Genomic DNA, 25,874 nt, shown 5'->3' on the forward strand with positions numbered 1-25,874 from the left:
AGAAAAATATAGTCTCCAAATAAGCACCTTAAATTTCTCTGGAAAAATCCAGAAATAATATTCTTCATCTTGCTGAGACAAATATGGAGGAGAGAGCAATTTCCCTTACAAAGAAAGGTCTAATTATATTCTGATCAAATAACAGAGAAAACAAATTAAATCATGTCTGTTAGAAGTAAAAATGTATATAATGAACAATTAGTAAGAATAAAAATTTCCAAACTAATGAGGTAAGGGGGAGGGACAAAAATGAACAGAAACTTCATTGAGCTATTAAGAAGAAGAAAAGGATAAAAGTTGTATGTAGGAAATAGTAAAATCAATAGTAAGCATAAGATGAAAAACAGAAGATTATCATAATTATATAAATTTAAATGGACTGAATCTCAAGACATAAATGCGGGATTAGGGCAAAAAACATATACAATTACAAGAAGTGTATCTTAAAGATAAAAACACAAAATAAAGATTTAGGCAAAGATACACACGGTGAGTGGCAGCAAAAGAAAAGCAGCAGTGGTGATGTACTTATCAAAATAAATTCAAAGTCAAAAGCACTCAAACAAGGAAACAAACAAAAAAGGAAACAAAAGACAAAACAAGGAAAATACATAATGCCATTGTGCAAAATGGCCTAAGATATACACTTTAGGATGCCCCTCCCCCCCAAAAAAAACTACAGAACCACAAGGAGAAATTTATTTTAAAATATTATTGCATTTATCCTTTTTTTTATTTTTATTATGTTCAATTAGCCAACATATAGTAAATACATCATTCGTTTTTGATGTCTTGTTCAACAATTCATTAGTTGCGCGTATTCTATCTTTTTTGTAATATAACAGCTGACGTAAACAAAAAAATCAGAGTAAAGAAACATCAATCATCAAACTAGATTGAAAGCCCTAACCATGAGTAATCTGTACCTAGTAGAGAATATATTTTCTTCTCTTATATCCATGAAAGTTTTATAGTTCAGTGGAGTATCTGAGCTACAAAGAAAATCTTGAGTAATGTTTACCAGTTCAGATTCAACAGGCTACATTCTCTGATCATAGTAAAATCATAATTACAAAAAAAGAAAAAAAGACAATCAAACTAGTTAGAAACTTAAGAAACTTTCCTCTGTAGCTAGGATCAAAGTGAGAAATCAATTCTGAAGTTGCACCTTTAATACCAGAGTTTAGGAGATATAATAACCACATTTAGAGGAAAGTGTATAGCCTCAAATCCTTTACTATATATGTAAAAAAAGATTGGAAAAAAAATAACTGAGTTAAGAATCTGATTCAAGAGATCAGAAAAAGAACAACAAAATCCAGTAAATACATGAAAATGAAACACCAAACACAAAAATCAAGAAGTGGCAATTAATAAAAATGAAAGTTGAAATAAATAAAATAAATATAAAGCTAGGGAATAAAATAAATGAAAATGCGAGCCCTTTCATATAATTAATTATATGGGTTAGCCCTGGAAAATCTGATCAAATTGAAAAAAATACAATATTAGTAATAAAAAGAGGAGACATCGCATCAGGTAGGTGGGAGTATCAACTGAGTATGGTGGAATATGAGGTCTAAGTCTCGAGCAGCATACCTAACCATTTAGGTAAAATGTGTGAGTCCCTGGGAAAAAAAGTAATTATGAAAATTCATGAAAAAAAATCCACAAGGGACCAGGGAGTAGAGAAAAAAATAAGACAAATGTTCAAGTCTGTCGTTTCAAACATACCAGTACCCACAAGCAGCGTTACCGGACACACCTCCATGGCACGGGAGGCCTGGCTGGGGGCCTGATCAAAGCAGATATGGCAGAGGTCCCAGGCTTCTTCTGGCAGCCCTACAAGTATGAAATGTTCATGACCACCTGGGGCTTCAATGTACAGGGCAGGCTGGAAAGGACAGACCCAGAGCAGTGTGGTCGGGGGGGGGGGGGCGGGGGGAAGAGAGGATGTGATGGGCAGTGCTGGGAGGTGTAGGGAGGAGGGAGATGGACAGACCGGGACTGCACTGCGGCAGGGACCAAGGCTGACAGAAAGAGCTGGGACTTCATGGGATGGCAAGGGGGTGGAACAAGATGGGCAGGGGCAGGGGCGTGACTCAGTGTCCCAAAGTGGAATTCTCACGGAGGGCTATCCCACACTCACCTAGCTCCCATCCCATTTTTCTAACACCTCTGGCCTGCGGAATAGTAATAATTGTACAGAAGTTGATGAATTGGCTGTGCGCTAATCAGGTGTCAACTACATATCTGATGGCCTAGGATAAGGGACGGCAGGGAACAAGGGTCATTGGCCCCTCCTCTGCAAGGTCACGTCTCCCCCAACAGAAGAAAGGCCGCCGAGCCCTAAGTGGGCATCACTTCACAGCCACTTCTGCATGTGCACGGCAGCCTCTCCCTAAGTACAGCTGCACTGTCACCCACCACCATTAGAGGTCCGAAATCGGGTCTGTGGCCAGAAAGACAGGTCTGGGGGAGGGGGGAACGGATATTAAAATTCCTTGTTCTTCCAAAGTTTGTTAACAAAACTCTGGACGGTGGGGGATGAGGGCAGGGCAGATCCCCTGGCCCTGCCAAGATTCAGGGAAGAAAGAGACAGACGGATGCAAGAATGGATAGACACAGAGGGGAATTCTGAGGCCCCCTTCCCATGGAGGGGTTAACAGAGGCAGGAGAACAAAGGGTGAACAGAGAAGCACAGAGAAACTCTAAGATGACCTGAGGGGGGAGAAAAAGGGGTTATAGGAACAAGGGTGTGAAGAATTCATTGAATGTCTCCCTTGCACAGGGCGTTGGGTACAGGACCTCAGGCGAGCAGGGCTCAGCTGTCTACTTTGGAGCGCAGGTCAGTGGTGAGTGGGTCATGCTGGATTGTCTGGTGAAGCATCAGGGCCAGCAGCCCTGCCCGGTTCGTCATAGCTGTGCGCACCTTGTGCTCCTGCTCAACTAGCTCTTCCAGCTTGTGCAACTGTGGGAGGTGAGCATGAGAGGGGGATTCCAGAAGGCTAGCCCCCCCTTCAGCCCCAGTCAGCACTGTAGCCTACCGCACGAAGGCGCTCTAGGTCCACCTCAGCACGCCTCAGCTTCTCCCAGCAGTAGTGGAGGTTGCACAGGCGTTTGGGGAGACAACAGAAATTGCCAGTGACCTCAAAGACATTGTGCACTAGTGGGCAACCGCACACCTCATCGTCTGGTATCTGTGAGGAAGAATGAAGGACGACATGGCATGGAGGAGGGGAGAAATCCGGAGTGATCAGCCAGGCACTATGAGAGGAATGGAGGACGGAGGGCAGTCGGGCAGGAAGGAGAAGAATAGGGAGTGACCCGGCAGGGGGGAAGAGAGGAATTCAGGGATGAGGTAGAGAAGAGGAGGCAGAAGGGGGGGTGACCTTGCATGGAGGATGAAGGAAGAAGTTAAATAAGCAGGAATGGAGGGACGGAGGTGATCAGGCAGGAAAGGAAGAAGAACATAAAGAGATCAAACAGGAGCGGGAGGAAGGATGGAGGGGGAGGTCTGAGAGCAGTAGATGAAAGAGGCCTGGTAAAGCATGGAAGAAGTGAGGAAGGGAGGGCGGGAGGGATAGGGGCTGGCTAAACAGGGAGGAAGAAAGGATGTAGGAGATGACAAGCAGGGAGAAGATGACTGTGAGGCAGGCAGAAGAAGAACGGAGGGAAGTCCGAGAGTAAGGAAGAGAGGGAGGAAGAGAGGAATGTGGAGCAGTCAGGCAAGGGGTGGGAAAGGAATGTACAATGGTCAAGCAAGGAGAAGAGAAGAATGGGGAATGGTTATGCAGTACGGAGCAAAAGAGGGAGGGAGAGAGAAATGCAGGGGGGCGGGGGGTAAGTCAGGCAGAGAGAAAGCAGGAATAGAAGGTAATCAGCCAGTAAGGAGGGGGGAATGTGGGGTGGTCAGGAAGGGAGAAGGGGACACATGAGGTCCGTCAGGAGTTATGAAGGCAGTCAGGCAGAAGGAAGAAAGAAATAGGAGGCAATCAAGCAGAGAGGAAGAGAGGAATATGGCGGTCAGGCAGGGAGCAGGGGATGAATGAAGGATGATGAGGTAAGGAAGGAAGAGTCACCTTGGTATCTCTTGAGTGCTCAGGGCACAGCACCTGGAGCCGTTTACAGTACCTCTTACTCTTTGGGTCGTAAACATCACAGAAGAGCCTTGTGGCCCTGAAGGGAGGTGGAAAGTGAAGTGCTAAGGGTCAGAAAAGGGGGGTCCCACCTTGAACCCCTGCCCATACTTTGTCCCTAACCCCACCCATACCCTGCCCCTAATGCACCCACCTCTGCCTCTGAGCCCACCCACATCTTGCCCCTGATCTTGCCTACCCTGCTCCTGACCCTGTCCACATCATGCCTTTCACCTTGACTAGCACCCACACTCACCCTTCAATGCAAGTGGGGTACATGGACCCGAAGGACGACTTGCACTCATACTGGGAAGAAAGGGTACAAGTGGAAGGAACTGTGGATGTACACAGCATGCCTTCCCATGACAAAGCCCCAAGCAACACATTTGTCCCTGTGGCTCCTATATGCCTGCCTGGCCAGCCGGTGTCCCCCCTCACCATTGGCTGATACTCCAATGTTGGCCCTCATACTAAGGATGGAAGAGAAGCATAAATGGGTAGAACCATGGATGTGTGTTACATTCCTTTCTACAACAAACACCCAGGCACCCAACCTACCCTCCTTCCCACTGATTCCACCCAGCCAAAAACACCTTTGCCCCATCTGCCCCCAGCCAATTCCCCAACCTTGGCAAAACAGTGTTCCATGTGGCGCAGGGCAACACGCATGCTGACTGACTGCCCGCAGGTGACACAGAAGATCTGCGGGTTTACGTTGTTCCTGTTACTTTTGTTGGTCTGCACAGGACAGTGGAAGGGCCAGTGAAGCAGTAGAGGGGGGAGGGACAGGACAAGATTTCCAATACGTTTCTGCCGCACCCCACCCATTCCCATTCACCTCCTCATCCTCGCACACAGCCTGCTGCTTGCCACGCAGAATTATGGCCTCAAGTTCATGGAAATGGCACTCCATGTCCTTCAGGCGGGTGTGAGTGTCCTGCTGCTCACGGTGGATGCGCTCAAGCATTTTTTTGCCTTGCTCCTCAGCAATGCAGGGGCTCTTCTGCCACTGCTGGATGCGCTTGGGCAGAATCTCATAGATGCGGCTGGAAAGGGAGACAGCAAGAAATGTAATGGGACATCAAAAGAAGAAATTGATGAGTGACTGAATGGTGAATGTATAGGATAATGAATAGTAGATGAGTGAATGCTGGTGAATGGGTGATTGAATGGGGGATGGCTAGATGGGTGAATGACTGTAAGGGTGGATGAGTGGGTTGGTGGGTAGAACGTGCATGGGGGGTGTTCAGTGGGTGGGTGGCTGTAAGGTGGATGGGTGGGTGGGGGGTCGGTGGCTGAATGATGGGGGGATACATGGGTAGAGGGATAAGTAGACTTCTGGATGGCATAAATCATGCCCTACTCCACACCCTGTTGCTTAACTTCACTCACTCAGCTGCCAGTTTCATGCCACAGTCGTCCGAGCAGTACTTGGAGCCTGGCCGGGTGGGATACACACAGCCAGGTCCCAGGCACTGCCGCAGCACGGCGAGATCCTTGGCATCTGTCCTGTCTGTGTGTTTCCACTTTTCTGTGAGCTTTTGCTTCTGCTTCTTCTCTTTCTGTGGGACAAGAGGGGTCAAGGCAGGGATTGGGGAGTTGATGGCAGCTTGTCATCTTCCTAACCTTGTACCCTTGCCCTGTATTCCACTCCTGACCCCTGTCTTCATGCCCCCCTCATTCCACCATTTCTGTCACCTTCCACTCCACCTTTATCTTCAAATTCTCCATCTTCTTCATATTCACCGCTGGTTTCTGCAGCACACGATCCAGGAACAGGAACTCGTCAGTTTCGCTCATCCAGGGCTGTAGGCCAGGAAAATGCCGGCAGGTCTTCCCAAATTGTTTTGTAAATGATGTTGGGACACCCCTTTGCCTTTTTTCTCCTCATTGATGACCCTCTCTGCCTTCACTGTCCACTTCTTTCCACCCAGGGTCCCTGACATACCCTCATCAGGCTTTGTCAAAAGTCCCCTACGCAAAAGCCCCGGCATAGATTTCAGCCCTGAGGCAGGTCCTTTTCAGACAACAGCTGGGGTGTGGCTGTTGTCTGAGAGGCCTGCCAGCATCTGGGACAGCCTGGACTTCTGCAGTCCACAGCAGGCAGCTGTGACCGAATGGGCGGTGGCCAGTGTCACCATGGCAAGGTCTTTGAGGGTATGGCGAGAGAGAGCTGAAGGGAAAACCCTTGCACCAGCTCCACTCCCCCATCCACCCTGTGTCCTGGACTTAACAGAGAGACCAGGGATTACAAAGAGGGTTCCTGTGCTGGTGGGAGGAGGGCTCTGGGTTGGCACTAAATGAGTGGGACCAGACTTAACCTGTCCCACCACTCCTGGTCCCACCTTCTGGCCAACCGGCCTGGGACTGACTGGCACCACTTGGCCCTGCTTACCCACTTATCCAGACACACTTGGGTGGTCCATCCCAACCCACTCTGCCCACCTGAATGCATAAGGCCCTGCCCATCTGCTCAAAAAAGCTAGACTATACTCCCTTACACTTGGTCAACTCAGCCTGCCCCACCCTTCAGGACACACTTGCTACCCTGCTTACCCTGCACCATGGACTCAGACAAACCAACTCTGCCTAGCCCACCCAAACATGCATGACCCCACCCCTCAGAATGCTCTGCCCACCCATCTGCCCCACCCAGTCCACCTAGTCTCTCCAGGAAATGCCTGCCAGACTTCTGCCTTGGACACATCGTCTCACCTTACACTCCCAGCCCTGTGGGTCCCATACACTGCACCAAGGCATACCTAGCCCTGCCCAGTGCAAGGCCCTGTCCTCTTCCCAGACTCTCTCAGCCTCATATGCTTCTCCCCACTTCCCGTACATATCCGGTTCTGCCTCACCTCCCACTTGCTAAGCCATGCCAAGCCCCACCCACCCCCACTCCCCAGGTGCACACGTTAGGTCATGCCCTGTCTGCCCTGACTCACCTAGAATAATTTGATGATCGTTATTCTGAAAAGTACTCCTACCTATATCCAGTGACACCAAGTAAAATATATAAATATACAAAATTTTTAAAAATGCACGTGTGTATATATATATATATATACTCACACACAAACAAATCGCTCTCAGTGATTAAAAGAGTAGGTACACACACTGAAAGAATATACATTTTTGATTAAGACAATTATCAGTTGGAGAACTGCTACTATTTTTGAGCTAGAGACACAATATTAATAAAAACTGACCCTGGAATTAGCCTTAAAGGAAGTCTAGACACACTCCAATGAATAAGTATCACATAAGGCACAGATAAGTTGCATTACAAATAAATAAAAGGTTTAACTTTTTAAAACTGAAAACGCACTTCTAAGTAACTTTTGGTAAAAAGAAAAATAACTAAAATTAGAAAAAACTCAGAAGCTAATAAGACCAAGAAAAATACATACCCAGCTGTGGAACTTTAAGATGAAAATATGAGAAAAGAAAGACAGAAATTGGTGATCTGAATATTCAACTCAAATTAGAACAAGTCACTATCGCGACTCCAAAGACTCCCGTTATTAACCCCAAAATTCCCTTCGATGACCCCACACTCACTCCTCCAATTACAGAACCTACAGTCCCTCGTCAAATTCTTCAAACTACCTCAGCGCCAAAGCAGCGTTAATCCGTGAAAAACCTCGTGGCATGTGCAGAGAAAAAGTCCAGTGGAGCTACTTCCGGCTCCGGTATCGACCTTAACCCCGCCCCTTCTTGAATGTGTTGGGTTTGCGCTTGCTCAAGATCCCCTGCAGAGCTGTTGTACTGCGCACAGTTGGAAGATCATGGTTTCAGAGAAACCACATCTGTACGTGTGCCATTCTGCAGAACATCACCACAGGCCTACAGGGATGCACTTATTTCTTCTGATGTCAGCACCAAGTTTCGTATATTGGAGTGATTGATCATTGCAATATTGTATATGGCAGGAAAATTGATCCCCTTATCATTTCCAATTATTTTGAATAATTTAATATTATTACTATTTTACTATCTTTTATTATTTTAATCATGTGGTGGGCAATGAGGAAAACAAACAAACAAAAACACATAAATAAATTTTTTAGTCAAGAGAGTAGAAAAAGATTTATAGAAAACCCAGGAAATAAAGAAAGCAAATGTAAGAAGATAGGAATAAATTCATATTTGAAGTTAATATTTTATCACATAATCAGTAATAAAAAAATTATTAATGGGTTAAACTCTCCAGTTAAGGTCAAAGATTGCCATTTTGGATGAAAAATAACAAATCTAGTTATATGCTGTTTATGCCAAACTTAGCAAATTATAAAGATACAGAAACATTTGAAATAAAGGGATGGAAGAAAATTTTCCAGGGACATGCTAATCGAAATAAAGCAAAGTCAGTTATTTTAATATCAGACTAAAGAGACTAAGACAAAAAGTTATTAATTAGGATTGAAAAAGTCATTCTATAATGACATGATTCACCATGAATATGTAAAAAATTTCAATCTTATACACAATTAAATGGTGTAAAATAAATATAAAGAAAAATACATTAGAACAAAAGGTAAAATAGAAAAATAATATTCCCATTGTAGAATATTACATCCCCACTGTTCTTTTTTTTTTTTTTTTTTTTTTTTTAAAGATTTTTATTTATTTGACAGAGAGAGGCACAGCGAGAGAAGGAACACAAGCAGGGGGAGTGGGAGAGGGAGAAGCAGGCTTCCCGCAGAGCAGGGAGCCCGATGTGGGGCTCGATCCCAGGACCCCGGGACCATGACCCGAGCTGAAGGCAGACGCTTAACGACTGAGCCACCCAGGCGCCCCCATCCCCACTGTTCTTTTAACTCTCACTCACTCTTCAAGACTATCTGTGGCATCACTATCTGGGAAGATCTGCTTCCTTTTCATCTGGATGACCAGCCTCTCTTCTGAATGAACTTTTGGACATAATTATAATAGCAAGGATGTTCCTTTTATTTTAATCTTGAAATTAAGAAGGAAATGGGGGGCATTGCCTGAACTCTTCACACCTGTTTTGTGTCTGTCTTCCTCACTAGAAATGAAAGTAGGAACAATGTTGGTCTTGGTCAATGCTGGTTGCCCAGTGCCCAGTTTACTGCCTGGCACACAGGGGTATCCAGTGGCCATCAGTGATCAAAGGAATGCATCAGGGACCCTGCCCCTCAAGTGTTGTTGCAAAATGGCAAATTACTGTAATTTATCTGGCTCCATATTATTCCTTGAAGATAAAAGCGAACATATGCCATAATTTACATTAGAGTTATGTTTAACGAATCATTGACAAGAAAAGCAGTGTTCAAAAAATGTTTAAGATCTTTCTGTTAAGAAGCTATTTTCCCCTGATTCATGCCTGGCATCTAATGACAGTGTCCCCAGCTAAATCTTCACAGCTTTTATCAAACCCAGTTTAAGGACTGGGGCAGGAGATAAGAAATCCAGGCTGAACTCAGAAATAGCCTGTGAACTTCAAAGAATGTGTTATCTCGCTATGGTCATGAAAGTTTCTAAGCACTACTTGTGGTGTCCAAGCTAATGTTTTAACTTCTCTTTGAGTTATTTTTCACCACTGTGGCCCGCTCAGTGAGTCTTGGAAGGCTTTTTGCTCTCCTTCACCTCTGAGTTTTTACCTACTTCTCCAGTGTCTCGTGTCTCTTTACTGCTGCTTTCTTTCATTCCCAAGTCCACAGCACTAGTTTAGGTTTCTCATATTTTATATCATAATGAACTTCTGCCTCTGAAATGTGACTGGTTGATCCATTTTGCCTCCAGTATTGTCTTTCCAAAGGACCACAGATGAAGAAATATGTCACCATCCTCCTTGGGAATCTTCCGTGGATCCCCAAAATCAGAATAAGTTCTCCACTCTATGATGTGCCCCTCAAAGTTCTCTATGACAGGACCCCACTTTCCTGTGGCAGACAAGTCCTCTTTCCAGGCCCTCCAGGTGTCAAACACTCGGGGCATCCTGGATATTTACTCTCTTGTCAATCCAGCATTGGCTTCCACATATCAGGCCTTTGCTCAGGCCTGCCCTTCTTTTTTGCTAATTCCTACTCACCTTTCAAGACTCAGCTTTGGCACCACACTATCTGTGAAGTTCCCTCTACTTCTTTTCCAACTGGGTGACCTGTTTCTCTTTTGGATGTACTTGTGGGCACACTTAGAATAGTGAGTGGTGTTCCTTTTACTTTAATCTTGGAATTATAAAGGATAAGGGAATGTTTGCCTATACCTCTCACATCTGTTTATCTATTTTTGCCTGTCATCATTCTGTTTGTCTTTCAAGGCTAAGCTCAGAGGCTTGCCCCACTAAGATGCCTTCTTCAAACCCCTTGTTCCTCCTTCTTCAGTTTTTCCACAGCAATTCCGTCATTCTGCTTTGCATCACTATGTGCATTGCAGGGTTCTCCCCTCCACCAGACAATTAAGGCAAAGTTGACTGTGAATGTCCTGACTCCTAGCCCAGTGCTCCTACAACAGTTTCTAGTGATTCTTGACTTATTGCTTTGGTCTCTTCTGACATCCCAGAGACATTAGATGCTAAGTGCTTTGTGAGCAAAAGAGTACCTCCTTAGAGATAAACACTAGAATGGCCATCCAGATGGGGTGGAGCAAGAACATGAACCTGCCCAAGAGCAGATACTCTAAATTTAACCTTTCCTCTGTAGACTGCTTATAATTTTGTTTTTTATAACATCTAATATATCAAATTTTATTTTACAGATCATGCTTTGAGTATCATATCTAAAACTCTTTGCCTAACCCAAGACCACAAAGATTTTCTCCGATATTTTCTTTCAGATATTTTACAATTGTATATTTAACCTCTAGGTCTATGATCTGTTAGATTTAATTTTTGTATAAAGTGTGAGATGTAAGTTGAGGTTCATCTTGTTTTGGGGTTTTTTTGGAGTTTTTTTTATATAGATATCTGATTCCTCCAGAATTATTTATTGAAGAGATAACCCCTTCTCAATCAAAAAGACTTTGCATTTCATTCAAAAATCAGCTGGCAAGAAGAGGATTCTGAGAAGATGGAGGAATAGGAAGCACCAGAAATCGGTCCCCTATCTAGACAACACTGCACTGGCATAATCTTCCTGGTCTAACTATTTCAGAACTCTGGAGAAGAGAGACTACTTAAGAAATAATGGCCCAAAACTTCATAATTTGATGAAAGATATGAATATAAACATCCAAGAAGCTCAATGAACTCTAGGTAAGATTAACTTGAAGAGAGCTACATCAGGACACATGGTAAATGAACTCTCAAAAGACAAAGAATTTTGAAGGTAGCAAGAGAGAAGTGACTCATCACATACAAGGCATACAAGAGATTCTCAATAAGATTAAAAGCAGATTTCTCCTCAGAAACTTTGTAAGGCCAGAAGACAGTGGGCTGATATATTCAAAATACTAAGAAAAAAGACCTGTCAACCAAGAATTCTATATGCAGCAAAATTGTCCTTCAAATGTGAGAAAGAAAGTATGACAATCCCAGATAAACAAAAGCTGACAGAGTTCATTACCACTAGACCTGCCCTGCAAGAAATGCTAAAGGGAGTCTTGCAGGTTGAAATGAAAGGACAATAGAGAGTACCTTGAAGCCATATAAAGAAATAAAGATCTCAGTAAAGGTTAATACATGAGCAATTATAAAAGGTAGTACTATTTATTGTAACAATGGTGCACAACTACACTTATTTTCTTCATGATTTAAGAGACTAATACATTAAAAATGAAATTATTGAGGAGATTTTTCAAGATGACAGTGGAGTAGGAGGACCCTAAGCTTGTCTCATCCCACAAATACAACTAGATAACTATCAAATCATTCTAAATACCCCAGAAATCAACCTGAAGACTGAAAGAACAAACCCCATAATTAAAGGAAGAGAAGAGCCCACGGAAAAAAAGGTAGGAAGTGCAAAGATGTGGCATAGGGGAGAAATGGACTGCAGGTGCTGCAGAGGGGAGGAAGCCATGATTGCAGAAAAGGGCAAGAGAGAAAGGAGCACACAGGGAAACACACAAGGAGAATGTTTTCCCGAAGCCATTGGCTTGGAAAATGAGAGGGGCTGAATTTGATGGGTTCTTGTAACCAGCAGGGTTTAAAACCATAGAGTTTTAAAGGTCAGAGGGCTTTGCTGGGATAGAGCCTGGAGGGCACAGCCCTAGTCCTGGAAAGAAGGCAGGTAAACAACCTGGGGGCAGACAACATGGAAACAGCAATTTGAAAAATGCCTGGGACACACAGTAGGGAGATTGTTCACTCTTCTCAGAGCTTGTCCCTGAGACTCAGTGTTCACAGAGATGCCTCTCTGGGAACAAAGGAGCTGGTTGGTGCCATTTCCCTCCCCCACCCCTCAGCATAAACACAGAGCCACCTGAGGGAAGGAGCTCAGTACAGACTCTGGCTGTCTAACTTACTTACACCAAGCCCCAGGCCCCTGTGATCTGGCGGGACTGCCCTTCTTAGTCAAGCTTGCCTCTGTCCCAGCACAGTAGGCTCTGCCCCCAGAAGACCAGCACAAACCCCTGCCCACACCATGTCTCCTGACCAGAGAGTTCTACAGGGCCTCAGTTCTGAGAGAGCTGGTGTCAGGTCTCATTTCACAATCAGACCAGAGCACACCTAGTTAAAACTAACCACACTCAGGCCAGGGACGAAACACTGCTTACTGTAGGCAAGGATAGCCTCTGCAAATGACTGGCTGAAAGATACAGAAGCCAAACACAATAGCAAAGGACATGCAGCACACACTGGAAACACTCCCTGAAGCAAAAGAAGTCCTTAACTTACAAGGGAAGACCCATAAGGCTAGCTAGAGATTTCTCAATAGAAACTTGTCAAGCCAGAAGGAAGTAGCATGATATATTCAAAGTGCTGAATGGGAAAAGTTTGCAGCCAAGAATACTCTACCCAGCAAGGTTATCATTCAGAATAGAAAGAGAGATAAAGAGTTTCCCAGACAGACAAATCTAAAGGAGTTTGTGACCACTAAACCAGTGTTAAAAAAGATTCTCTGGGTGTAAAGGAGAGATCAAAAATGACAAAAACAAGAAAGGAATAGAGAAAATGTCCAGAAACAATGAAAAAACAAGTAACAAAATGGCACTAAATACATATCTATCAATAATTACTTAGAATGGGGCGCTTGGGTGGCTCAGTTGGTTAAGCGACTGCCTTCGGCTCAGGTCATGATCCCAGGGTCCTGGGATCGAGTCCCACATCAGGCTCCCTGCTCTGCGGGGAGCCTGCTTCTCCCTCTCCCACTCCCCCTGCTTGTGTTCCCTCTCTCGCTATGTCTCTCTCTGTCAAATAAATAAATAAAATCTTTAAAAAAAAAAAAATTACTTAGAATGTAAATGGACTCAGTGCTCCAATCAAAAGACATAAGGTGTCAGAATGGATAAAAAAAAAAACAAAAAAACAAGACCTAAATTCTTCTGCAGTTTATATATATTTTTGAAGGCCTCTTTTCCCTCTTTTATTTTTTATTATCAAGTGATTGTGGGCTATGTTTTCACTTCAAAGATACAGTAAGATTTATAACTTTAAGGCATTGAGAAATAATGTACGTTTTTTGTTTCGCAAGTATTCCAGGGCAATTGCTATTTAAAATTTCCTTCCTTAGGGGCTCCTGGCTGGCTCAGTCAGGTGTGTGACTCTTGATCTTGGGGTCACGAGTTCAAGCCCCCTGTTGAGTGTGGAGATTATTTAAATAAATACATATTTTTAAACAAACAAACAAATAAACAAATAAATAAATAACAAGACCCATCTATATGTTGCCTACAAGAGACTCATTTCAGACTGAAACACACCCACAGATTAAAAGTGAGGGGATGGAAAAAACTTTACCACACAAATGAATATCAGAAGAAAGCCAGAGTAGCAATACTTATGTTGGAAAAACTAGACATTAAAACAAAGACAAAGAAGGGAATTACATAATAATAAAGGGAACAATCCAATAAGAATATACAACAATCAGAAATATGTATGCACCCAACTTGGGAGCACCCAAATATATAAAACAATTAATAACAAACATAAAGGAACTAATTGTTACTAACAATAATAGTAGGGGACTTTAACACCCCAGTTACATCAATAGACAGATCATCTAAACAGAAAATAAATAAGGAAACAATGGCTTTGAATGACACACTGGACCAAATGGGCTTAACAGATACATTCAGAACATTCCATCCTAAAACAGCAGAATACACTTTCTTTTCAAGTGCACATGGAACATTCTTCGGAATAGATCACATATTATTAGGTCACAAAACAGGCCTCAACAAATACAAAAAGATTGAAATCATACCATGCACTTTTTCTGACCACAACACTATGAAACCAGAAGTGAAACACAAGAAAAAAATTGGAAAGACCATAAATGCATGGAGGTTAAAGAACATGCTACTAAACAATGAGTGGGTGAACCAGGAAATCAAAGAAGAAATAAAAGAATACATGGAAATAAATGATAATGAAAACACAATCGTCCAAAATCTTTAGGATGCACCAAAAGTGGTCACAAGAGGGAAGTATATAGCAATACAGGCCTACCTCAAGAAGCAAGGAAAATCTCAAATAAACAACCTAACCTTACACCTAAAGGAGCTAGAAAAAGAAAAATAAACAAAACCTAAAACCAGCCGAAGGAAGTAATAAAGATTAGAGTAAAAATAAATGATATGGAAACTAAAAAAAACAGTAGAATAGATCAATGAAACCAGGAGCTGGTTCTCTGAAAAAAATTAATAAAATTGATAAACCTCTAGCCAGACTTATCAAAAAGAAAAAAGAAAGGAACCAAATAAATTAAATCACAAATATGAAGGAGAAATAACAACTAATACCACAGAAATATAAACAATTATAAGAGAATATTATGAAAAAAAAATATGCCAACAAATTGGACAACCTGTAAGAAATGGACAAATTTCTAGAAACATATGAACTACCAAAACTGAAACAGAAAGAAAAAGAAAACTTGAACAGACTGATAACCAGCAAAGAACTTGAATCAATAATCAGAAAACTCCCAAAAAACCAAAGGCCAGGGCCAGATGACTTCAGAGGGGAACTCTACCATACATTTAAAGAAGAGTTATACCTATTCTTCTCAAACTATTCCAAAAAATAGAAAAGGACAGAAAACTTCCAAGTTCATTCTATGAGACCAGCATTACCCTGATACCAAAACCAGATAAAGACTCCACTAAGAAAGAGAACTATAGGCCAATATCCCTGATGAACATGGATGCAAAAATTCTCAATAAAATACTAGCAAACTGAATCCAACAATACGTTTAAAAAATCATTCACCACGATCAAGTGGGATTTATTCCTAGGTCTCCAGGGTGGCTCAATATTTGCAAATAAATCAATGTGATACACCACATTAAGAAAAGAAAGGATAAAAACCATATGATTATTTCAATAGATGCAGAAAAAACATTTGACAAAGTACAACATCCATTCACGATACAAACTGTCAACAAAGTAGGTTTAGAGGGAACATACCTCAACATAATAAAGGCCATCTATGAAACACCCACAGCTCATATCATCCTCATTGGGGAAAAACTGAGAACTTCTCCTCTACAGTCAGGAACAAGACAGGGATGCCCATTCTCACCACTGTTTTTTAACATAGTACTGGAAGACCTAGCCACAGCAATCGGACAACAAAAAGAAAAACGCATCCAAACCAGCAAGGAGGAAGTCAGACTTTCACTATTTGCAGATGACATGATACTCTATATAGAAAACCCAAAAGACTCCACCAAAAAACTGGTAGAACTGATACACGAATTCAGTAAAGTTGCAGGATACAAAATCAGTGTACGGAAATCTGTTGCACTTCTATACACCAATAATGAAGCAGCAGAAAGAGAAATTAAGGAATCAATCCTATTTACAATTGCACCAAATACAATAAAATACCTAGGTATAAACCTATCCAAAGAGGTAAAAGACCTGTACTCTGAAAACTATAAACACTGATGAAAAAAATTGAAGATGACACAAAGAAATCAGGAAACATTCCATGCTCATGGATTGGAAGAACAAATATTGTTAAAATGTCTCTACTACCCAAAGCAATGTATACATTTAATGTGATCCCTACCAAAACACCAACAGCATTTTTCTCAGAACTGGAACAAACATTCCTAAAATTCATACAGAGCCACAAAAGACCCTTAATAGCCAAAGCAACCTTAAATAAGAAAAGCAAAGCTGGAGGCATCACGGTTCTGGACTTCAAGTTATACTACAAAGCTGTAATGATCAAGACAGTATGGTATTGGCACAAAAATAGACACATAGATCAAGGAAACAGAAGAGAAAACTCAGAAGAAATGAATCCACAACTATAGGGTCAATGAATCTTTGACAAAGCAGGAGAGACTATCCAATGGGAAAAATGCAGTGTCTTCAACAAATGGTGTTGGGAAAACTGGACAGCAACATGCAAAAGAATGAAACTGGACCACTTTCTTACACCATACACAAAATAAATTAAAAATGGACGAAAGACATAAACATGAGACAGGAAACCATCAAAATCCTAGAGGAGAACACAGAGAGTAATCTCTTTGATATCAGCCATAGCAACTTCTTTCTAGGTATGTCTCCTAGGGCAAGGGAGACAAAAGCAAAAATAAATTATTGGTGGGGGGGTGACTGGGTGGTTCAGTCAGTTAAGCATCCTACTCTTGATTTTGGCTCAGGTCATGATCTGAGGTTTGTGAGATTGAGCCCCATGTCAGGCTACACGCTGGGCATGGAGACTGCTTAAGATTCTCTCTCTCCCTCTCCCTCTGCCCCTCCCCACTCTCCCTCTCTTAAAAAAATGAAAATAAAAAAAATAAATATTACCTTTCATCTTTATTTTTTTATTATTTAAGATTTTATTTATTTATTTGAGAGAGAGAGTGCATGCGAGCGAGAGTGAGAGAGAGGGAGAAAGAGAGCACGAGCTAGGGGGAGGGGCAGAGGGAGAGGGAGAAGCAGACTCTCGGCTGAGCAGGGAGCCTGATACAGGGCTCCATCCCAGGACCCTGAGATCATGACCTGAGCCGAAGGCAGACGCTTAACTGACTGAGACACCCAGGTTCAGCAGTATCTCTCATCTTTAAAACAAAAAATTTAAAAACTATTGGGACTTCATCAAAATAAAAAACTTCTGCACAGTGAAGGAAACAAACAACAAAACTAAAAGGCAATCTATGGAATGGGAAAAGATATTTGCAAGTGACATATCTGATAAAGGGTTAATACTCAAAATCTATAAAGAATTTATACAACTCAACACCCAAAAAACAAATAATCCAATTAAAAAATGGACAGAAGACATGAACAGACATTTATCCAAAGAAGACATCCAGATGGCCAACAGACACATGAAAAGATGCTCAACTTCACTTATCATCAGGGAAATACAAATTAAAATTACAATGAGATATCACCTCACACCTGTGAGAATGGCTAAAATATTTTAAAAAAACCACACAAGATACAGTAGGTGTTGGTGAGGATGTGGAGAAAAAGGAACCCTCGTGCACTGTTGGGAGCGTAAACTGGGGCAGCCACTCTGGAAAACAGTATGGAGTTTCCTCCAAAAGTTAAAAATGGAGCTACCCTATGATCCAGCAATTGTACTACTGGTATTTACCCAAAGAATACAAAAATGCTAATTAGAATGGATACATCACCTCTATGTTTATAGCAGCATTATCTACAATAGCCAAATATGGAAACAGCCCAAGTGTCCATCGACTGATGAATGGATAAAGAAGAAAGAGTATATCTACACAAGGGAATACTACTCGGCCATCAAAAAGAATGAAATCTTGCCATTTGCACCAGACATGGATGGAGCTAGAATGTATTATGCTAAGTGAAATAAGTCAGTCAGAGAAAAACAAATACCATATGATTTCACTCATATGTGAAATTTCAGAAACAAAACAAATGAACTATGGGAAAAAGAGAGAGAGGCAAACCAAGAAACAGACTCTTTTTTTTTTTTTTTTTTTTAAAGATTTTATTTATTTATTTGACAGAGAGAGACACAGTGAGAACAGGAGCACAAGCAGGGGGAGTGGGAGAGGAAGAAGCAGGCTTCCCGCAGAGCAGAGAGCCCGATGTGGGGCTCGATCCCAGGACCCTGGGATCATGACCTGAGCCGAAGGCAGACGCTTAACGACTGAGCCACCCAGGCGCCCCAAGAAACAGACTCTTAACTCTAGAGAATAAACTGATGGCTACCGGAGGGGAGGTGGGTGGGGGGATGGGTGAAATAGGGGATAGGGATTAAGGAGGGCACTAGTCCTTATGAGCACTGGGTGTTGTATGGAAGTGTTGAATCACTCTATTGTACACCTGAAACTAACATTACACTGTATGTTAACTAACTGGAATTTAAATAAAAACTTTAAAATGCAATTATTAATCTAGAAGGTAGTATTGTAAAAAAAATTACTTATCTCTGTTTCATTGGGGTTTTTTTCTGGGGTATTGTTCTTTCATTTGGAACATATTCATTATTCCTTCATTTTGTTTGACTTTCTATGTTTGTTTGTAGAATTAAGTAGACCAGCTACCTCTCCTGGTCTTGAAGGAAGGGCCTTGTGTAGGAATGTCCCCTGTGTAAACTGCCATGCTGGCAGTTTTGTCTGGCTGGCTGGAGCTGGAAAGCATGGACCATGGGTGCCCTGGGGTGCGCCGTGTTGGGACAGCTGGAGCTGGAGCAGATGTGGGCCAGGAGGTCCTACGGAGCTCTGTGCAGGGGCTGAGCTGGTGGGATGGCTGGAGCTGGAGTGGGTGTGGGCCAGGTATTCCCAGGGTGCCCCATGCTGGGGATGCTATGGTAGGGCAACTGGAGCTGGAGCAGGCAGGGGCCAGGGATTCCTGGGTGCTCTGCACAAGGGGCATCCTGGTGGGACTGTTGGAGCTGGAGTAGGCATGGGCCAGGTGTATCCCAGTGTGCACTACATCAGAGTAATCCGAGTGGGACAGTTGGGTCAGGTGCAGGCCTGGGGGGGGGGGGGTTCCTGGAGTGCATTGCACCAGGGGGACTTGGTGGGATGGCTGGACCTGGGGCAGATGTGGGCAGGGGGAGCTGCCTTGGGGGTATGGTTGGAGCTGAAGTGGGCTAGGGGCCTGAAGCTCACTGGGGCAACCCTAGAAGGCTGGCTCTACCCTGCTATCAATTCACTTAAAAAGATATTAGATGCCCACCAAACACATTTTTTAAGTTTAAATTCACTTAGAGAAATGTGCATCACGTTTTCCACTGAAACACACAAGGCTCTGGATGTGGGACATCAGCCACACGGTGCTCATTCTCTGCAGGAGGATGGTGAGCTGTCCCAGGGGCAGCAAGTCCAGAATCTGCTGCTTCGGCAACTCACCTGCCCCTGCCCTAAGGCCCTGGTGACCAATACTAAGTATTTCATTCAATTTTCACTGCAACCCTGTCAGGTAGAGGACAATGATTATCATTAGGCACGGCAGAAGCAGCTCAAGTGCAGCAATGCTAGGTCATTTGCCCCAAGGTCACACTGCTAGCAAATGGAAGGCTAGGGAAATATTTAAGCCAAGGCCAGCTGACTGCAAAGTGTCCACACCCTGTGATACTGAATCCCATACAGGGTCAGTTCCCAATATACAATAGTCCTATTTTCTTTTGTCTTCAAAGCACTCAGCCTGAGGAGTGACAACATCTCATGCGCATAAACTGAGCTTTTGCATATTTCAGTGCACATCCAGGGCAATCTACATGGCCCTCCCTCTTCTGACGGAGATAAAAACTCAAACTCACCCTCCCCACCCCCTTCTTGGACACTAGAAACCAGGCGTGGATCAGGTACCCCAGTGACCGACCAACTCAGGACCGTTGATCTTTGGTCACCTCGGGTCCCAATCCCTGGGACCATGCCCGATTCCTCCTGCTGCCAGTCATTTACCAGCCAGCAGAAGCCACCCATGGCTGGACTACAGGGACTGCCAGAAGATACTTCAAAGTCCAAAATTACTGGCATGTCCCAGGCTCCTCATATCATTAATCCAGTGATGGCAAATCACTACATCCGAGAGACAGCCCTTATCTGCTTTCCGCAGGAACTTCAAATAATGCCCAACACAGGCGCGCCTGTGCCACGCCCCCAGCAGCCTTCCAATCGTCAGTCTTCCCAGACTGCCAGTCACTGACCTACACAGTTTCTAAAACTGACTTATGGAGAGCTCAAACACTGACCCTTCCTGAAGGATGTTATGGCTCCCACTCCAGAAACCAAACCAGTGTCCTTCATGAATGTTCATAGCAACTTTATTCTTAATAGTCCCAAACTATCCAAACAACAGGCGACTACATAAACAACCTGTGGTACATCTATACAGTGAAATACTCTTCAGCAATAAAAAGGAACCAAAAACCTGATACACGCAACTTCATAGAAGAATCTCAAAATCAGTATGCTGAGTGAAAGAAGCGTGAAAGAAAGGAGTACATACTGTATGATTCCATTTAAATGAAGTTTTGGTGATGGAAGTCAGAATAATGGTTGCCACTGGGTGGGGAGGATTGACTGGGAAGAGACTATAAAGGAACATTCTAGAATGGTAGAAATACCTTGGTCAGGGTGGAGGTACATGGGTCTACACATTCATGAAAACTCAAAACACTATTTACCTAATATGGGAGCATTTTAATGTATGTAAATTATACCCCAATTAAAAAAATCAGAAATACTGTGGGAATGTACATTTTGGGTCAGTTTGTACCAGCAAGAAGTTACTCGTATGCATGTCTATGTAAAATCTGTAGGATACTGACTCTTGGGAATGATCCACTGGTAACCCAGTGGAGACAGAAATCATGGGAAGAGATTAACAAATAGTCCTTACTTTTCCACCCTATTACATCCCTCACTCCCTGAGCAAAAAAAGACTTTTCTTGCATACTAACCAAATAAGTCATGGGGAGCTGCGCACTTTAAAGAGTCCGTGAAGTGAAATGACCTCTTGCTAACTGTGGAAGACTTTCTAATATCATTCATTCAGCACATATATATGGCACTAATCCTGGTCCAGGCATTGTTGTAGTCCTGGGGAGAGAGCATCAAACAAAACTGATCCATCCTCTCTACTCTAGCAGCTGTCACGTTGGCCCCAGCACCCTCAGGTGAAACTTCAGGTATGGAGAGGACAACAGGAAGATCCCTGTGAGTGTGAAGTTAAAAGAGCAGAATCTGTGAAAGCATCAATATGTTCTGGAGAAAGAGACCTATGTTTCTTTGAAAAGGTGTATGAGCTGGTATTGTTCTGAGGTAAATCCTATGTTCTAAGTTTTGTTTGGTTGTTGACTTTCCTTTTATTGAGGGATAATATACATAGTAAAGTGTATAATACGCTCAAATATTAAGTGTAAGGTTTGATGAGTTTTTGACAACTCACTCAAGTCCAAGCATAGAATATTCCCCAGAGGTCTCCCTCATGACACTTCTGGTCTATACACTGCCTCCCACCCAAGGTAACCACTGACCTTCTTCCTGTCCGCATAGACTAAATTGACCTGTTCTAGAGTTTCAGGTAATCACACAGTACAGAGTCTTGCATACGGTGTCATAGAGTCATATGGAATCCATGTATCTGGAGTCATATAGCATGGAGTCTTTTGTGGCTGGTTTCTTTCACTCAGCATAAGGCTTTTGAAGTTCATCCATGTTGTATGAGGCAGTACTTGTTTCTTTTCTTTGCTGAATAATATTCCATTGCATGGATATACCAAAATTTGTCTACGCATTCACAAGTTGATGGAAATTTGGACTGTTTCCTGTTTTTCCCTATTATGAATGAATTCTCAGATTTACTAGATTCACTGTAACTCCATCCTTGACTTCTTTCTTGTGGCCAAGGAGGGAAAACAGGAAGCCTGAAGTCACTGAAAGAGAAAGAAAGTGCAACTTGAGAAGGAATGTGGTTGTGAAGCTAGCCTTGGTCTTATTTTAGTACAGGGGAACTAGCAAAATAAGCAAACAAATAAGCAAGGCTTAACAAGGGTTTTTAATCAACTTTAGAAATGCAGAGTGGAGGCTTTCCAGAATAGGATCCCCAAATAGTGTGCCAAAGTGATCCCCCCACAGAGCAGGGCTTCGCTGTGATTTGTTATTGCATGGGTTGGATAGGAAGAGATCTTAGGCCCAGTTTCTTGCTCAGCTTATGAGAATAGAAAACGTTAGAAAATGGCAAAGAGGCCAAGGATGTAGGTGTGAGTACTCCAGGACCCAATTAGGGCATGATCCTGTCCAGTCTTTCCCAGGGCTTATGGCACAAAACTCATGGGGGTAGCAATGAGGAGGAGAGAGAACACTTGGAGTCCCTCACCCTACATAATTGGCCACAAGTGAGCATCCTGTCCACATTCTGCTATGATAAATATGTCATCCCTGTTGTACATATTCATGAGACAACCCTGTTTTCCATGGCCCAGGACACTCATAAGTCCCCTATAGAAGAAGAGCACCGAGAAGGGTAATGGAATGGAGATACCCCTGAACAATGGCATTTCACGTAAGTAGAACAAGCTAGGGAAATGATAGGCAGAAAAAACTTTCCAACACATGCACTATTTAATTTATTCCCCCACTAAATCCTCAAAAAAATAACGATTATTATTGCCATTTTACTGATCCAAAAAGTATAGCTTAGAGAGTTTAGGTTACATGCCTGACTCTGTATAAGTTCTGGGTAGAGCCAAGTTTACGACCCAGATGTTTTAACACCAGCGCCTTGTCTGCAGTGATACCTGAAGGGGCTTGCTAGATGCATCAGTCTGAGCTGTTCCCCAACATCCTAGCAAGTGATAGCTGTGATCAAGTGATAGCAATGGTAGCTGAGACAGGTAAATTGTGGTATCACATTTTTCCCATTTTTTCCCTAGCATTTGTATCAAGTTTTGTCTTGTAGGTTTTGAGACCATTATGTATTAAGTGCATACTGTTTTAAACTAAGTCTTTGTAGTGATTTGAATTTTTTTTTATCATTATCCAGTTATTCTCTTCTAGTATTTTGGCCTTAATGTCTATATTGCTGCTATTAATATAACTATACCATCCTTTGACTTTCAACCTTTCTGTTCTTATGTTTTAGATGTCTCGAGATTGTAACTTGCATTTTTATCCCAGTGCCAATATTTATCTTTTAGCTGGTGAGTTTAGTCTATTACATTTATCGGGCTTATCAACATATTTGAATTTATTTCTACTACCTTGTTGTATGCTTTCTATTTGTCCTGTTTTTCTATTTTTATTTGTTTTTTCCTTTATTTCTAGCCTTTTTTAGACCAAACTTTTTTGTTCTTAATTTTCTCTCATTCCATTTTATCTGTTCTGATTTGTAAGTTGTTTACTCTGTGTCTATTCTTGTAAAGGCTATTTGAGCTTTTAAGCATCTATAACTACATAAATGTTTGTGAATATTTTTATCCATATCAAAATAGTACAAAGGACTAGAAAATTTTAAATCCTATCATGACTTTTCACCTATTTGCAAAAGGCACCACAAAAACCTGAGTTCCCGGGAAGGTTGATAGTAAAAGAATGGAAAAAGAGGGGCGCCTGGGTGGCTCAGTTGGTTAAGCAACTGCCTTCGGCTCAGGTCATGATCCTGTAGTCCCGGGATCGAGTCCCACATCAGGCTCCCTGCTGAGCAGGGAGTCTGCTTCTCTCTCTGACCCTCTTCCCTCTCGTGCTCTCTCTCTCATTCTCTCTCTCTCAAATAAATAAATAAAATCTAAAAAAAAAAAAAAAGAAAATTCTTTAAAAAAAAAAAGAATGGAAAAAGAATGGTTAAAATGGTACATTTTATGTTATGTATATTTTGCCACAATAAAAAAGAATGAAAAAAGATATACCAAATAAATAATGACAAAAAAGCTGGTACAATTATATTGATATTAGATGAAATACACTGTAAGGGCAAAAAAGAATTGCTATTTATTCTGAGTCTCCAATTCCTATCCTTCCATTTTCTCTCTAACCCACTCCAATAAATATTTTGCCCCTATTACTACTGAATCAGCTTTTGGCAAAGACACCAATGACCTTCACAATGCTAAATTCAAAGGAAATTCCTCATCTTACCTGACCTATCAACGTTTGATAAAGTTTATCCCTCTCTTCTTGAAACCCATTAATCTCTTGCCTTCTTGGATATGATTTTCTTATTTCTCCTATTTCTCTTATTCCTCATGGGCCACTCTCTCAATCTCCTTTGCCAGTTACTCTTCATCTCCCTTACCTGAAAAAGTTGAAGTACCCCAGGGTTCAGTCCCCAGACCTCTTCTCTTTCCCATCTATACGCACTCTCTAGGTAATAGCATTTTTAAAAAATTTTTTATTTAAATTCAATTTAGTTAACATATAGTGTATTATTAGTTTCAGGGGCAGAATTTAGTGATTCATCAGTTGCATATAACACCCAGTGCTCATTACATCAAGTGCTCTCCTTAATGCCCATCACCCAGTTATCCCATCCCCCCACCCACCTCCCCTCCAGCAGCCCTCAGTTTATTCCTTATAGTTAAAAGTCTCTTATGGTGGGGCGCCTGCGTGGCTCAGTCGTTAAGCATCTGCCTTAGGCTCAGGTCATGATCCCAGGGTCCTGGGATTGAGTCCCACACTGGGCTCCCTGCTCAGCAGGGAGCCTGCTTCTCCTTCTGCCCCTCCCCCTGCTTGTGCTCGCTCTCTTCCTCTCTCTCTGTCAAATAAATAATCTTAAAAAAAAAGAGTCTCTTATGGTTTGCCTCCCTCTCTGTTTTTATCTTATTTTATTTTCCCTTCCCTTCCCCTATGTTCATCTGATTTCTTAAATTCCACATGTGAGTGAAATCATATGGTATTTGTCTTTCTCTGACAGACTTATTTCGCTTAGCATAATATCCTCGAGGTCCAACCACGTCATTGCAAATGGCAAGATTTCATTCTTTTTGATGACTGAGTAATATTTATATATATATATATATATATATATACATATATATATATATATATATCACATCTTCTTTATTCATTCATCTGTCAATGGACATCTGGGCTCTTTCCATACTTAGGCTATTGTGGACATGGCTGCTATAAACATTGGGGTGCATGTGGCCCTTCAAATCACTATTTTTGTATTCTTTGGATAAATATCTAGTAGTGCAATTGCTGGCTTGTAGGGTGGTTCTATTTTTAACTTTTTGAGGAACCTCCATACTGTTTTCCAGAGTGTCTGCTCTAGGTAATAGCATTTAATCTCATGGCTTTAAGTACCATTTCTAGACCAAGACCTTTGATTTTATATCTACAGGTTTACATTCAGACTCATGGAAAAGTACACAAAAGACATCTTTCACTTAGGTGCCATGTAGGCATTTCTAACTTAACATGTTAACAGCCAAATTCCTTTCTCCCCACCAACACCAACACCATCTAAGACTGGTGTTCCCATAATCTTTTCTCTTAAAGAACTGAAAACTCTAATATTTTGATTTGCTCATGTGAGAAATACTTGGCCCCCTCTTTTGTATCATTCTTGACTTCTTTTTTTTTTCTCTCACATGCCACATCCAACCCACCAGAAAAACTGTCGTGTCTGTCTTGAAAATTTATCCAGAATCCTACAACTTATTGCCCCCATCCACAGCTGCCACCCTCATACAAACCACATTATCT

General features: G+C 42.2%; 1 protein-coding gene across 1 annotated transcript; it reads right to left on the reverse strand.

Moving 5' to 3' along the window:
* Positions 1-2,824: 2,824 nt before the first annotated feature.
* Positions 2,825-6,093, reverse strand: LOC118553969 (CXXC-type zinc finger protein 1-like). The gene is made up of 9 exons (XM_078064039.1): positions 6,088-6,093; positions 5,826-5,945; positions 5,532-5,701; positions 4,978-5,185; positions 4,767-4,877; positions 4,396-4,445; positions 4,083-4,179; positions 3,048-3,200; positions 2,825-2,971 (listed from the first exon to the last, which is right to left on the reverse strand). The coding sequence occupies exons 1-9, from the start codon at positions 6,091-6,093 to the stop codon at positions 2,825-2,827; spliced, it is 1,062 nt and encodes a 353-aa protein (XP_077920165.1).
* Between the last annotated feature and the right edge of the window lie 19,781 nt (positions 6,094-25,874).

This window comes from Halichoerus grypus, chromosome X (genome assembly GCF_964656455.1).
Source record: "Halichoerus grypus chromosome X, mHalGry1.hap1.1, whole genome shotgun sequence".
NCBI lineage: Eukaryota > Metazoa > Chordata > Mammalia > Carnivora > Phocidae > Halichoerus > Halichoerus grypus.